Source organism: Panthera tigris, chromosome E3 (assembly GCF_018350195.1).
Source record: "Panthera tigris isolate Pti1 chromosome E3, P.tigris_Pti1_mat1.1, whole genome shotgun sequence".
In the NCBI taxonomy this organism is placed as follows: Eukaryota; Metazoa; Chordata; class Mammalia; order Carnivora; family Felidae; genus Panthera; species Panthera tigris.
This window is the reverse complement of record NC_056675.1, coordinates 18,917,791-18,931,926: the sequence shown is the minus strand read 5'-3', so window position 1 is coordinate 18,931,926 and position 14,136 is coordinate 18,917,791. Positions and strand designations below refer to the sequence as shown.

Below are 14,136 nucleotides of genomic sequence, written 5' to 3'. Positions count from 1 at the left end.
GGAACCACAAACCCCAGCTTCCTCTCACAGAGTGGCTGTGGCTTGTGGGGGAGACGGAAATGGCTGAGGTGTGAATACAAGACCTGAGTCATTTAAGCTGCAGTTGCCACGGCCCCCTCCCCCCTCCCCAATTCTGAGGTCTCCTGCTCCTACGTTTTTCTTTATGGCCTCCCTTCCCTTGCCCTTCAATTCCAACTATGCACCTGAGTCCCCCCAGGTGATGCACACCCATTTCCCAGCCAGGACTGGAAGCTGCTGTGGGCACCGCAGAGGGTGGGCAGGGCCTGGGGAGGGGATGCGTCAGGCAGACTTAGGGGAAGAGGAAGTGTCCTGGGCCCCGGGGAAGACTGGCTTGTCTCAGTGGGTGGGGACGGTCATTTGTCGGCTTTCTGGACACACAGAGACAGACAGGATGGATTTCCTCCGGCTCCATCTCCCTGGGCTGCATCAGGCCTTGAGGGGGGCATTGGTGAGAGGGGCAAGGAGATGCCAGAGACTTTCGCCCTGCTCCCTGGGCCCCCCCCCCTTCCCTCCACCCTTTGAGACTCTCCTCAAGACTTGAGATTCCTTTCCCAGGATCAGGTAGCCTCCTAGCCTGATTGTTTCTGGATTTCAATACCCCACCTCCACAGATACATCCCTACCCCTAATCTAGCCCTTTCCTTTTCCTTCTGCAGATACAGTTCTCTTTCTCCTTCCAGATCCCAGAACCCCTCTTCTGTATCTGAGTTCCTCTGGGGCAGGGTCCCATCCTAAACAGTCCTAAGAAGGCTGGATCTCCCCTTAATGCCTTTGTCCCCCTGCCCCTTCTCTTCCAGGATTCCCTCAGCACCTTTGTCTCCTACCTTATGGGCGACGAGGTCCCCACTGTAGAGAGGAGGGAGGCAAGGGCAGCTGAGGAACTGGGGGAGGTGGCTGCAGGAAGGCCAGAGGAGACTGAAGAGAAGGGAGCCCAGGAGGTCCTTGAGGGCCTTGGAGGCAGCCAAAGCAAGGAGGGTGGAGGGCTGAGAGAGCCTAGAGAGGCTGGAAGGTACCAGGAGGGAGGTTCAGCTACAAAACAGACCTGGGATTGGGAAGAAGGCAGCTCCCATGGGTCTCAAGCAAACAGGCAGCTCACTGGGGCCTGGGAAGCAGCTAAGGCTGCCAGGTGCCAGGAGCCAAGTGCCCACTTAGAGGCCAAAAAGACGTCTGAGGCAAGGTCTAAGGCTGGTCGAGACAACGGCAGCCAAACCCAGGAGAGTCGAGGGCCCAATGAGCAGGAAGTGAACAGAGAGGAGACACGGAGAACCTGGGAACAGGAGGAGGAGGCGGAAGAGATCAGGGAAGGGAAGCCAGGGGTGGCCGGAAAGGCGGAGTCAGAATGGACCTGGCAGAGGGAGCCCGAGGGGAAGGTAGCAGGGGACAGCAGGGAGTCATTAGAGCAGGTGTTCAAGGAGGCAGTTGCAGAGGAGATCCAGGCGCCTAGGGCCAAAGAGGCTGGGAAGGAAGGAGAGGTGATGGTGGTCCTAAGGGGTAGCCAAAGCACAAGGGTAGAGAAAACACGGGAGTCAGGGACAGAATCTGAAGCTGGGACAACCTCAGGCAGGGAGGAAGAGGCCAGGACAGCCTCAGGCAGGGAGGAGGCAGAGACAACCTCAGGTGGAGAGGAGGAGGCCAGGACAACCTCAGGCAGGGAGGAGGAGGCCGAGACAACCTCAGGCAGGGAGGAGGAGGCCGAGACAACCTCAGGCAGGGAGGAGGAGGCCGGGACAACCTCAGGCAGGGAGGAGGAGGCCGGGACAACCTCAGGCAGGGAGGAGGAGGCCGGGACAACCTCAGGCAGGGAGGAGGAGGCCGGGACAACCTCAGGCAGGGAGGAGGAGGCCGGGACAACCTCAGGCAGGGAGGAGGAGGCCGGGACAACCTCAGGCAGGGAGGAGGAGGCCGGGATAACCTCAGGCAGGGAGGAGGAGGCCGGGACAACATCAGACAGGGAGGAGGAGGAGGCAGAGACAACCTCAGGCAGGGAGGAGGAGGCTGGGACAACCTCAGGTAGGGAGGAGGAGGCCGGGACAACCTCAGGGGGAGAGGAGGAGGCTGGGACAGCCTTAGACAGGGAGGAAGAGGCTGGGACAATCTCAAGGGGAGAGGAGGAGGCCGGGATAACCTCAGACAGGGAGGAAGAGGAGGCAGAGACAACCTCAGGCAGGGAGGAGGAGGCCGGGACAACCTCAGGCAGGGAGGAAGAGGAGGCAGAGACAACCTCAGGCAGGGAGGAGGAGGCCGGGACAACCTCAGGGGGAGAGGAGGAGGCAGGGACAGCCTCAGGCAGGGAGGAAGAGGCTGGGACAACCTCAGGGGGAGAGGAGGAGGCCGGGACAACCTCAGACAGGGAGGAGGAGGAGGCAGAGACAACCTCAGGCAGGGAGAAGGAGGCTGGGACAACCTCAGGAAGGGAGGAGGAGGCCGGGACAACCTCAGACAGGGAGGAAGAGGAGGCAGAGACAACCTCAGGCAGGGAGGAGGAGGCTGGGACAACCTCAGGCAGGGAGAAGGAGGCTGGGACAACCTCAGGCAGGGAGGAGGAGGCTGGGACAACCTCAGGCAGGGAGAAGGAGGCTGGGACAACCTCAGGCAGGGAGGAGGAGGCCGGGACAACCTCAGACAGGGAGGAAGAGGAGGCAGAGACAACCTCAGGCAGGGAGGAGGAGGCTGGGACAACCTCAGGCAGGGAGGAGGAGGCCGGGATAACCTCAGGCAGGGAGGAGGAGGCCGGGACAACATCAGACAGGGAGGAGGAGGAGGCAGAGACAACCTCAGGCAGGGAGGAGGAGGCTGGGACAACCTCAGGTAGGGAGGAGGAGGCCGGGACAACCTCAGGGGGAGAGGAGGAGGCTGGGACAGCCTTAGACAGGGAGGAAGAGGCTGGGACAATCTCAAGGGGAGAGGAGGAGGCCGGGATAACCTCAGACAGGGAGGAAGAGGAGGCAGAGACAACCTCAGGCAGGGAGGAGGAGGCCGGGACAACCTCAGGGGGAGAGGAGGAGGCAGGGACAGCCTCAGGCAGGGAGGAGGAGGCCGGGACAACCTCAGGGGGAGAGGAGGAGGCAGGGACAGCCTCAGGCAGGGAGGAAGAGGCTGGGACAACCTCAGGGGGAGAGGAGGAGGCCGGGACAACCTCAGACAGGGAGGAGGAGGAGGCAGAGACAACCTCAGGCAGGGAGAAGGAGGCTGGGACAACCTCAGGGGGAGAGGAGGAGGCCGGGACAACCTCAGACAGGGAGGAGGAGGAGGCAGAGACAACCTCAGGCAGGGAGAAGGAGGCTGGGACAACCTCAGGAAGGGAGGAGGAGGCCGGGACAACCTCAGACAGGGAGGAAGAGGAGGCAGAGACAACCTCAGGCAGGGAGGAGGAGGCTGGGACAACCTCAGGCAGGGAGAAGGAGGCTGGGACAACCTCAGGCAGGGAGGAGGAGGCCGGGACAACCTCAGACAGGGAGGAAGAGGAGGCAGAGACAACCTCAGGCAGGGAGGAGGAGGCTGGGACAACCTCAGGCAGGGAGAAGGAGGCTGGGACAACCTCAGGCAGGGAGGAGGAGGCTGGGACAACCTCAGGCAGGGAGAAGGAGGCTGGGACAACCTCAGGCAGGGAGGAGGAGGCCGGGACAACCTCAGACAGGGAGGAAGAGGAGGCAGAGACAACCTCAGGCAGGGAGGAGGAGGCTGGGACAACCTCAGGCAGGGAGGAGGAGGCTGGGACAACCTCAGGCAGGGAGGAGGAGGCCGGGACAACCTCAGACAGGGAGGAAGAGGAGGCAGAGACAACCTCAGGCAGGGAGGAGGAGGCTGGGACAACCTCAGGCAGGGAGGAGGAGGCTGGGACAACCTCAGGCAGGGAGGAGGAGGCCGGGACAACCTCAGACAGGGAGGAAGAGGAGGCAGAGACAACCTCAGGCAGGGAGGAGGAGGCTGGGACAACCTCAGGGGGAGAGGAGGAGGCCGGGACAGCCTCAGGCAGGGAGGAAGAGGCTGGGACAACCTCAGGGGGAGAGGTGGAGGCCGGGACAACCTCAGACAGGGAGGAGGAGGAGGCAGAGACAACCTCAGGCAGGGAGGAGGAGGCTGGGACAACCTCAGGCAGGGAGGAGGAGGCCGGGACAACCTCAGGGGGAAAGGAGGAGGCTGGGACAGCCTCAGGCAGGGAAGAAGAGGCTGGGACAACCTCAGGGGGAGAGGAGGAAGCCGGGACAACCTCAGGCAGGGAGGAGGAGGCCGGGACAACCTCAGGTAAAGAGGAGGAGGCCGGGATAACTTTAGGCAGGGCAGAGGCCGGGACAACCTCAGTTGGGAAGGAAGGTAACCTCTCGGGAGCCAGGGAGCCAGAATATGGGGAAGTTGTCTCCAGAGAAAGGATCTCAGAGGGCACTGGGAGGACCTGGGCAATAGAGGAGGCTGCCAGGGAAGACCAGGAGGAGGAGGTGGATGAGAAGAGAAAGGCTGAGATGAGCATTTCCCCCAAACAGAGCCAGGCTCTAGGAACTGAGGGCGTGGAGGAAGCAGTGAAGGACCAGCTGGCAGGGAGGGAGTCTGCAGGAGGCCAGGGGTCAGAGGGGGAGGGAGAGGGGTTTGAGGTCCAGGCAGATCGGGACGGGGAAGAGGCCGAGGGGAGGCAAGCCTTGGTGAACAGGACTGTTGCCTTTGGTCTGGAGGAGGTGGTGCAGGCAGAGAAGGCCAAAGAGGAGGGAGAGAGTTGCTGGATCGCTGAGGCTGAGTTGCCCAAGAACAAAGTGGCAAACGAGGCTGAAGGCGATGCTGGCTTGGAGGCAACCCCGGAAGCCAGGCTTGAGAAGGAGTGCAGGGGGGAGAAGAGCGAGGGGGAGGCTCAGACAGGTGGAGAAGGGCTGGCGTTGGAGGGCAGTGGCCTTGAGCACGAGGTCACCGAAGGCCAGGACCCTGAGCTGATGGCCGCCCCCCAGACCCCAACAGAGCAGCCTGAGGAAGGACTGGGGGAAGAGGAAGAGCCCCGGGGCATTCCAGCCCTGAACAAAGAGGAGACAGAAAGGAGCCCGGAGGAATACCCCAGAAACCTGGGGTATGGAAAGCCTGGTGCCTCTGGGACTGAAGCCCAGAGGAGGGACTTGGAGGGAGGGGATTCCCACAAAGAAAAAGCAGATGCTGAAGAGGGGGAGGAGGAGGCTGTAGGAAGCCAGGCATCAGAGGAGGCCGAGGAGGCCGAGGAGGCCGAGGGAGGCCAAGAGTCTGCGCTCCCAGATGTCCTGGAGGCAGGTGGGGAGTGGAACAAAGCTGAGGAAGCAGGGTGTGGAGCAGAGGAGGGAGAGGCCCGCGGAGCACAGAGCCAGGAGCCGGGTGGAAGGTTCAGCGCAGGGGCAGGGGCAGGTCGGGCACTGGGGGAGTCAGATGCCCGAGACACCGAGGATGAGGAGGCAGAGGCCACGGTGCCCTGCAGGGCAGACACGACATCCAGCGGAGTCTGGGGGCTGGAGGAGGCAGCTCTGAGCCTCCAGGACAGCGAGGACACAGGGGTCAGTTCTTCGGCCGCTGAGATAGCGGGGGACAAGGCCGATGGGAGGGCTGCTGCACCTGGGAGAGGGCCCAAAAGAGAGGCTGGGGAAGCTTGGGAATCAGAAGGGAGGCAGGAGGCTGGGGGAGGAAAGGAGCTGGTGGAGGCTGCGTGGGAAAAAACCCGAGGGGGGCCAGAGTTTGGCCTGGAGGGCTCAGCAGACATGGAGGTAAATAGCAGAGGGGGCCCAGAAGAGGCTTTTGAGGCCGGAGACGGTGAGCCCAGGGGAGAGTGCGCAGAGGTCAGGGAATCTGCAGCGGCAGAGGGAGGCTGTGGGATGGACGGCTTTACCTGGGGTTCCCAGGTGGCGAGGGCAGAGGGCGCCACGGCCACGGTAGAGGCCGAGGGGCTCCCAGGAGGGCAGACGCCGCCGCGGGAACAGGAGGCTTCGGGATGGCAGTTAAAGGAGCAGGGGCAAGGCGGTGAGGGGCAGCGTGGGGACCTCCACCCTGAGAAAGAGGCACAGAGGCCCCTTGACGTGGAGGGTGTTGAGGTGACTGAAGACCAGAGGGCAGAGGCCGAGGAGATTGTTCCAGAAGGCCCGGAGGACATCCAGGGCCAGGAGGACCAGTCAACACACCAGGAGCCTGGGCCACGTGGGGAGACGGCAGCAAGTACCGGAGGGGATGCTCACGGCAGCTGGAGTGAGGTGAGGGCTCCAGCCAGGGTCTGGGGCTGGACAGAGCAGAATATCGAAGCCAGCCCCTTGGTACTCGGTGCCCCTGTCCCTGCAGGCCCTGCTTCCTGGGTCTCGCCTGGACGTCTCTGTCTCGAGGAGCCGAGTACTCCTGTCTCGAAGCTCCTCCCAGCGTCGCTCCCGGCCCTCTTTCCGACGGACCCCGGCCCCTGAGCGGCAGGAGGAGCCTCCCAGCCCCCCACCTGAGGAAGAGCCGTCAGCCCCCGAGCAGAGACTTCTCCGGCCAGAGGAACCCCCGGAGGCAAGCCCCCCAAGGCCTGAAGGGACCCCACCGCCAGCCAGGAGAAGGCCCCTGGGACACGGGTAAGCAGAGGGCGACGTGGCTGGGCCGGGGTGGGGAGGAGGCCGTGGACACGTGGAGACCAGCTCCCACAGCCCGTCTCCACCTGCAGGTTTGGCCTTGCCCACCCCGGCATGATGCAGGAACTGCAGGCCCGACTGGGCCGGCCCAAACCCCAGTGAGCGCCCCGAGCCCCTGGGAGCCGGGCCCTGAATGAGCGTCAGAAGGATCCACCAAATCCTGCTCGGCCTATCTCCCTCCGCCACTTTGGACACACCCTTTTCCACCCTCTGGGCCTTGGTTTCTTGGTGTGTCAAGCTCGGAGCAGACAGAGGCAGACATCCTCGAGAAGCGTGGACTGGAGGAGTCTGACTGCAGTGTGGCTGATGGACACCCCCCCCCCAACCCCTGACCCGCTGGGAGCGCGCCCCTCATGGCCCGTCCTGATCACGCCTCCGGCGCATCTCTGCTGTCTGCAGGACCGAGGGGATGGGACAGTTCTCACGGCCTTCCCTCCCCGACCTCTCCGGTCCCCACCCAGGCCTCCAGAGGGCAGTGCAGTGGGAACCCAAAGCTCGGCGGGGTGGGCGCTAGCCCGGAGGAGAGGGGTCAGGAGGCCCTCTGGACCTCTATCTGCAATCAGAGGTTGATGGGACGGATCAGTGGCCTTGAGCTTTGAAAAACTCACGGCTCTGCAGGTTACTGTGGCAACCACCAGCCCAGCAAGCCAGTCTGGGGGAAGGTGGGCCAGGAGCCCCCGAAATTTAGGAGCAGAGAGGGGTCCAGGGCGGCCAGAGACTACAGACCCCCCCCCAGACCCTTTTGTCCTTTGGCATCAGGCACCCCTTCTGGGAAAAGAAGCCGAGGCTGAGAGAGGATGACAGTGCTTTATTTGGCACCCCGCACGGTGGCCTAGCTCGGGGACAACTAGCCGGCTCTGAAACAATAAATAAACCATCATTTTCCTAAACAATAAATAAATATCCAAGAAATAAATATCCGGCAGGGCCTGGAGGGGCCTTAAGTTATTGGGTGGGGGTTGGGGTGGGAGGCCGGTGGAGTCCTGCCCTGTTTGAGGCAGACGAGCTGGAGGCTGTCCCGTTGGCCCGAACTGAATGAAGGGTGAAGGGAAGGGGCTGAGCGGTCACCCCATCAGGGCTGGGAGCCGAACGAGGACCCCGAGGCCGGGGCTGGGTTTCCAGCTTGGGAGAGTAAGAGCAAGTCCCTTACGGCCCGAGCTAAGACGAGCTCTAAGGAGTGCAGCAGCTGGTAGGTATAGAGGAGCTGGGGCCAGGACGGCTGCCCTGACACCCGTGAGAGGCCACTCGGAGCCCCTGGGAGCGGCTCCTTCCTCTCCTCGTCATCTTCCTCCTCGGGGAGGTTGAGTCCCGCAGCCAGCACCTGTGAGGAGAGGCCCACGGGTCAGACAGTGGCCAAGCGGAGACCCCGAGCAAACCCTTGTTCCTTTAGGTGCCCAGTGGTAGCAGAATGACATCAGATACCACGAGGTCATGATTTCCCTGGACAGCCCCTACTCTAGACCTTCCATTATGTCATCGTCTCACGTGTCCTGCCTGATTTTTTGATTCGAGAAAATGGAAGTCACCGAGCCAGATGCCGCGCCCGGGGCGGGCACACGATCCCAGGATCGCCCTGGGCGTGTGGGATGCCCGAAGTTCTCCTCTCGAGGGTCATTTGGGGGTCCGGAGTGGGCAGCAAGGTGGGACAGCCAGTTTTCATGCTGCTTACATTTTATTAAGGGTAAAACGCCTGTTTCCCTTGGAGATATTCGGGAGGATCTGGTGACGTTAGGGGCTAAGGGAGAAGGGACCGAGCTTTGCTGTAGGGCCTGCTAATGCCAGCAGCTGTTCCGGGTGCTTCAGAGCTGTTTGGATCAAGACATCAAGAGGAGGCAGAGATTCGGGGGGGCAGAGCCAGGGCCTACACACACACACACACACACACACACACACACACACTCAGAGGACCTACAGCATCTCCTTCCAAACTTACCCAACCTGCGGGCAGGGAGTGTTTGAAAAAGGGGGCCCGTGAGGCTCAATGTTACGTGTTGGTCTCTGGGAGTTCGGGAGGGGGGTGAACACTCTACCTGGAAGTGGAGATGCCGCTGCAAATCCCGGAGGTCCAACCTCATGGTCCATAGCTCTATCTTCTCTGAGCTCGTCCCGCCCCCCTGGCTTCCCAGGCTTCCCAACAGGGCATGGAAGGGGCGAAGTGTCATGAAGAGGAAGCAGAGTCGTTCTGGGTCCTGCAGGAGGGAAGGGAGGGGGTCAGGAAAGGCTTGCAGGCTGAGGATCAAACCTAAGCCCATCTCCACTGTCCTATCACTCTCTCTCCACAACCCCACTCTATCCTCTTCCCTACCATCCCCTTTCATGTTCCTTTTTTTTTTTTTTTAATTTTAACGTTTATTTATTTTTGAGACAGAGAGAGACAGAGCATGAACAGGGGAGGGGCAGAGAGAGAGGGAGACACAGAATCGGAAGCAGGCTCCAGGCTCTGAGCGGTCAGCACAGAGCCTGACGCGGGGCTCGAACTCACGGACCGTGAGATCATGACCTGAGCCGAAGTCGGATGCTTAACCAACCGAGCCACCCAGGCACCCCTCCTTTTTTTTTTTTAAGTTTATTTGGGGGGGGGGTAGGGAGGGACAGAGAGAGAGAGAGGGAGAGAGAACCCTAAGCAGACTCTGTGCTAACAGCAGACTGGGGGCTCGATCTCAGGAACCGTGAGGTCGTGACCTGAGCCGAGATCAGGAGTTGGACGCTTAACCGGCTGAGCCTCCCAGGCACCCCCCTCCGTTTCACGTCCATGGCTTCACTTGTGTTTTTATCCTGTCTCCAGCCTCTTTCCCACACTAATCCCACGCCATCCCTCCTCCCTATGTGCAGCCTCGTTCTGACATGACTTCTTTATTCCAGCTGGATCTTTATATCCGGTGACGTGCCAAGCCTCATCCGGATCCAATTCCTCCATTCATCCCCAAATCCATTTTCCATTCAATCCCCTGACTTCATCACCATCCACCCGGCCCAGCCTTGCTGCCAGCTCTCCTGCCCCACCCCACCGGCCCCCAACTCACAGAGAGGCTGTGCCAGGCCTGGAAGGTCAGGGAGACATTGGGGAGCTGATCTCCCAGGGGCAGGAGGTCCAGGCTCACTCCTGGCAGGTGAGATTCAGCCTGTGGGGCAAGATCTGTTAGTGGGGGGGCCGGAGGGATTGGGGATTCGCCCGTCCCCAAAGCCAGCTGCATCAGAGAGAGACTCACAAAGCGGTGGGCCTGGGTCCGAACCTCGGAGAATAGCTTCCTGGCGAGGTGCAGGCTGACCTTGAACTCCCTCCGCAGCTCCTGCAGGCTCAGGGGGGGCCTCCCTGGCGGCCTCGGGAATCCCCAAACACCAGCACGAGCCAGGAGCAAGGAGAGCAACAAGAGGCTGAGCCCTGGAGAGAGGGGGGAGATGGTGGGCCAGGTTGGGGGAAAGCTCGAGAAGAACTCAACATGCCCCTTCTGAGCCTGTGCTGTAGGCAAAGCCTGTGTGCCATTTTGCTGACCCCGCAAGGCCACTAATAACATGGAAGCTATCGAGGACACCATATGGCATCTCTGTCTGAACGAAAGGAAGGTACCCCTTCTCCGAGGCGGACACGGCCTTGCACAGAAGGCCCACATTCGCAAGCAGATCTCAGGCTCCATCTCGGCCCCTCACTAACTCCCTTGGCTAAGTGTCTTTTTCGGTGAACCAACCGCTCAACGGTATGTGGCAGCCTGGGGGCTATTATCCGTGCATTTTGCAGATGAGGAAAATGTGAGCTGACTAGCCCAGGGTGGCGTGGCGAGAGGGGGAGGGGACCAGGACTGGATTCCAGATCTGCCCAAATGCAGATCCTGCGTGCTTCCCCCGCAGGGAACTCGGACGAGGCAGCCACCTCCCCTGGAGTGGGCACTCTGTTCTGCCGAAGATTCCTGGGGCTTAGCCAGGCGGCTCTGATGGCCTGAACTGGAGCCCCAGGGGTGGGCGGGCAGTGCTGGAGACTCTACCTCGGAGAGTCAGAAGGACAGATTGGTCCAGCCACCACCGAGGCCGATGGGTCACTCTGCAGTGTCAGAAGAAGAGGGGGTGCCAGGGGGAGGAAGGGGGCCTGGGATGGGAGGCATAACCTCTGTTTCTCGTCCAGGTCCTTCCCTGGATGAGATGAGTCGCCTCTTATCTCTGTGCCTCAGGTTCCCATCCGTAAAATGGGGTAGTCAGGCCAGCTGGTTTCTGAAAGTATTTCCGGCCTATGTTTCCTGGACAGAAGAGAGAGGGGCCCTAGGGTGGGGGGTCTGGGAAGAGGCCAGGGTTCGGTGGTTTCTCCATCAGGGAGAGGAAATCTAGCAATCACTGGAGTTACACAATTCTCCTCGAAACACAAACCAAAACTAAGCTGTAAGTCTGTCTGTTCCCGCTCACCCTCCTCTCCATGCTTCTCCCTTGTCCATTCTTGATGGGCTCTGCTTCCCGAAATGTCCTGTACGTAAAGGTGAAGGAGAGCTTCTGGGTCCTTCACCGGCCAATGTACTTCTAGAGGTGGTGGGTGGTCCCTGGGACCCCTAGCATCCAGGCTCCCCGGTTTAGGGACCACATCCCAGGGACTTCAGGCAGAGTGGGGTTCTTCTCAGCTCTGTGTTGAGGGAAAGTGAGTACCCCAGGCTCTGGTGGATATTGCCACCCCAAATCGAGCTGGGCCACTTCCTAGGGCTTCCTGTCTGAGCTCTGGGACCCCAGACCCTTCCCCTGGCTTCTCCCTACGCTCTGCACTCAATCCCAGCTCCTTGGCTCTGGCTCTCTACCCGCTGTCCAGCCCTTGGTCCCTACTATGGCCCTACCATCTGCTCTTCCTTCTGTGTCTCTGTGTCCTTGAGTCGCCCACTGTGGATTGGACCTCCTTCCAAGCTACAGACCCTTGACCCAGTTAGGCCGCCGCCGCCTTGCCCCCACCCCACACTCCAGCCCACTCCTCCTGCCCTTCTTCCTCTCCCAGCCCCGGTTCTCAGCCAAACTGTCCCATCCCCGCTCAGTCGCTCTAGCCAAACTCCTGATCCTGGCCCTGGTCAAACTGGCTGCCCGCCTCTCCCCATCTGGGCCGGTCAAGGCTTCCCATCCGCTGCCCAGCCCTGATCAAACCATCACTCTCATTCACTCCAGCCTCATTCCTATCCTCCGGTCGACTGTATCCTGTATCCTTAGTCTTGACCCAGTAGCTGTCCCTCGGCCCCCGGCCCCCATCCACACCAGTCAAGCCCTCCCACCCCCTGCCCAGTCTCAGCCAAGCTTGCCACCCCCTCCGCCCCCGGCCCTGGCCTCAAACTCACGCCAGCCAAGGTCGCCTGCCATCTGGCCCATGACGGGGCCCAGCCTGTGTGGCCAGCCATCTCCCGGGCAGGGGTCTTATACTGGGGGCTGCGCCGGTTTCACTTTCCGTCCTGCTTGTACTTTCGGCTTTGCGCTCAGTCTTCCCTCCTCACCACCCCTTGCTGAAATGGGGAAATGTCATTTCCCTTCCCAGAGGGGGCGGGAGGTGCAGCAGGGGGGGTGGAGGGGGTGGCGGGAAGCTAGGGTTTCGGTCAATCCAAGCTCCGGACCCCCCGCTGAGCTCCTAGGACATCTCCTCCCCTCGCATCCCCACTCCCGGGTAAATCACTGCTCTAGGGGCTGGTGATGGGTCCTGGACCCTCAACCCCTCCTGTTCCTCTGCTCTGTCATCATCATCCTATGCCATCACCAGCTCACTGTCTGGCAAAAGATGGACGGCCAGGTAAGGGGATTGCCCATCGGAGAGGACTTGGGGTTTTGAGTCATCCTACTCTTTTCTGGTTTACCAGATGGCTGAGTGAGGGAGTGCGAAGGAAGCGGGGAAGTCGCTGGGGGGGCTGGGAGGGGGGTTTTGTGTGGAGCACTGGGGCCCCAGCCCGGGCAGGGGCAGGGCAGGTGAGAATGGGCCGAGGGCTCTGTCTTTGGCCAGAGTAAGACCTGGGATTAGATCTCAGTCTGTAACCATGATCAGGACTTGGTCTACTAGGGCCGGACTTGGTCTAGAACTTTGTCTAGGGCCAACATCCTAGCTCTGTCTGTGTTTGGGGTCAGAGCCGTCAATGACCCAGAGGCTCTGCTTGGGACCCATCGGGGTTGAGCTTAGACCTCAGTCCGGATTGGGCCCAGAGCTCAGGCTGTGGCCGAGCTTCTGACAGAGCCTGTGACTCAGGTCAGGGCTCAGGCCTGGGCTGGGATAAGAGCTCCCTCGATGACCAGGGTCAGGGCTCACCAGGTTGGGGTTGTGTGAGGTCAGGATGGGGCTCAGCCAGGTCCCAGAATAACCCTGCCCTGTGTGTTTCTGCTCTGTGGACGGCTGTCAGGGCTGGGCTGCCTCAACGACAGGTCTCCCTTCCAGCACGGTTCCACCCTTCACCCCACCCTGGATTTTCCATCTTCAGGGACACGATGGGGGTTTCTTGGTCTTCCCCGAGGCCCACTTTCCTTTTGGGATCCGTGGGGTTTCCCTGTTGGGTCCCTGCAGTGAGACAGAAACCATGGGGGCTTTCCCTTCCTGTAGTCTGCCTCCTCGGCTCTACACAGGCCCTGCCCCTCGGGGCCGCCTGGAACCAACTGCCAGGGAAGTACCAGTACATTTCGGGGAGCAATCCCAGAGGGCTGCTTGGAGGAGAAGGAAAAGGAAGAGCGGCTGGCACCTGCCTAGCCCAGACGGGTTTCGCTTGCCGCGTCCCCCAGTGGTGACAGCTCATTCTCCCACATCCCACGCAGCTGAGGCTCCCCACTGTGGGGGGTCCCAAACATCCTGAGACTGATCGTGAGTACAGGCGCAGGCCCTGGTCGGTCTTCCTCCCATCCCCAAGTCCTGCGGCCACTCTGGAGACATGCCACCCCACTCACCCTCTGATGCAACCACTCCCCACCCTTTGCCGGTACCCAGAACTGCCATACCTCCTGAACCTCGAACCCCATCACCCGCTCTCTCACCACAACCTCCTGATCCTCCCGACCTTCTCTGATGGTTCGTCAAGACCTCCTGTCTCTTGTCGCGTCTCTGCCCTTCTCGATCTGGCTGCAGCTGACTCCCACAGCCTCATTCCTGGCCCCTGCCCTATTTCTGCTCCGGCAACTGGAGCTTCACGCTTGGACATGATGAACCACCTCAGACTTGCTTGCCTTTGCACACGCTCCTCTCTTTGCCTAGAATGTCCCACTGCCTTCTCTGGAGTTCCCTCTCCTCAACCTTTTCTGAACCTACCCCTTGTCACGGGCTTCCTCCCCTGAATAGCTCATTCCTTCCTGCCATAAATCCTGTCTCCAACAGACGTTTCATTTTTATTTCTCTTGCTTATTCTATCCTCGCTCATACCACTCCAGCCATCCCGGCTCCCTCATTGCCAGGCATGCATGCTCCTGCCTCAGGGCCTTTGCGCTTGCTGTCCCTTCTGCCTGGAAGGCTCTTCTTCCAGATATCTGCAAAGCCCACTCTCTTCTTTCGATCCCCGCTCAAACGTCACCTTCTCAGATGGAGTCCTCACTGACTACCCTA

The 14,136-nt window shown here is 61.0% G+C and overlaps 2 protein-coding genes across 7 annotated transcripts; one reads left to right on the top strand and one right to left on the bottom strand.

The window, feature by feature from the left end:
- The first annotated feature begins 88 nt into the window (after positions 1-88).
- APOBR (apolipoprotein B receptor) lies at positions 89-7,514 on the top strand. Of its 2 annotated transcripts, none has more exons than XM_042971319.1 (6): positions 89-469; positions 819-1,728; positions 3,964-4,031; positions 4,131-6,209; positions 6,295-6,560; positions 6,650-7,514. In XM_042971319.1, the coding sequence occupies exons 1-6, from the start codon at positions 164-166 to the stop codon at positions 6,717-6,719; spliced, it is 3,699 nt and encodes a 1,232-aa protein (XP_042827253.1). In that variant the 5' UTR covers positions 89-163; the 3' UTR covers positions 6,720-7,514. The 2 variants fall into 2 exon arrangements, with proteins under 2 accessions (XP_042827253.1, XP_042827252.1); XM_042971318.1 differs by having other exon boundaries at positions 140-469; positions 4,191-6,209.
- Positions 7,515-7,599: 85 nt separating this feature from the next.
- IL27 (interleukin 27) lies at positions 7,600-12,039 on the bottom strand. Of its 5 annotated transcripts, XM_042971317.1 has the most exons (5): positions 11,912-12,039; positions 9,827-9,999; positions 9,641-9,739; positions 8,648-8,806; positions 7,600-7,938 (listed from the first exon to the last, which is right to left on the bottom strand). In XM_042971317.1, exons 1-5 carry the CDS (start codon positions 11,940-11,942, stop codon positions 7,690-7,692), a joined length of 711 nt encoding a protein of 236 aa, XP_042827251.1. In that variant the 5' UTR covers positions 11,943-12,039; the 3' UTR covers positions 7,600-7,689. The 5 variants fall into 5 exon arrangements, with proteins under 5 accessions (XP_042827251.1, XP_042827249.1, XP_042827248.1 ...); XM_042971315.1 differs by having other exon boundaries at positions 9,641-9,999; XM_042971314.1 differs by lacking the exon at positions 11,912-12,039 and having other exon boundaries at positions 9,851-11,828.
- Between the last annotated feature and the right edge of the window lie 2,097 nt (positions 12,040-14,136).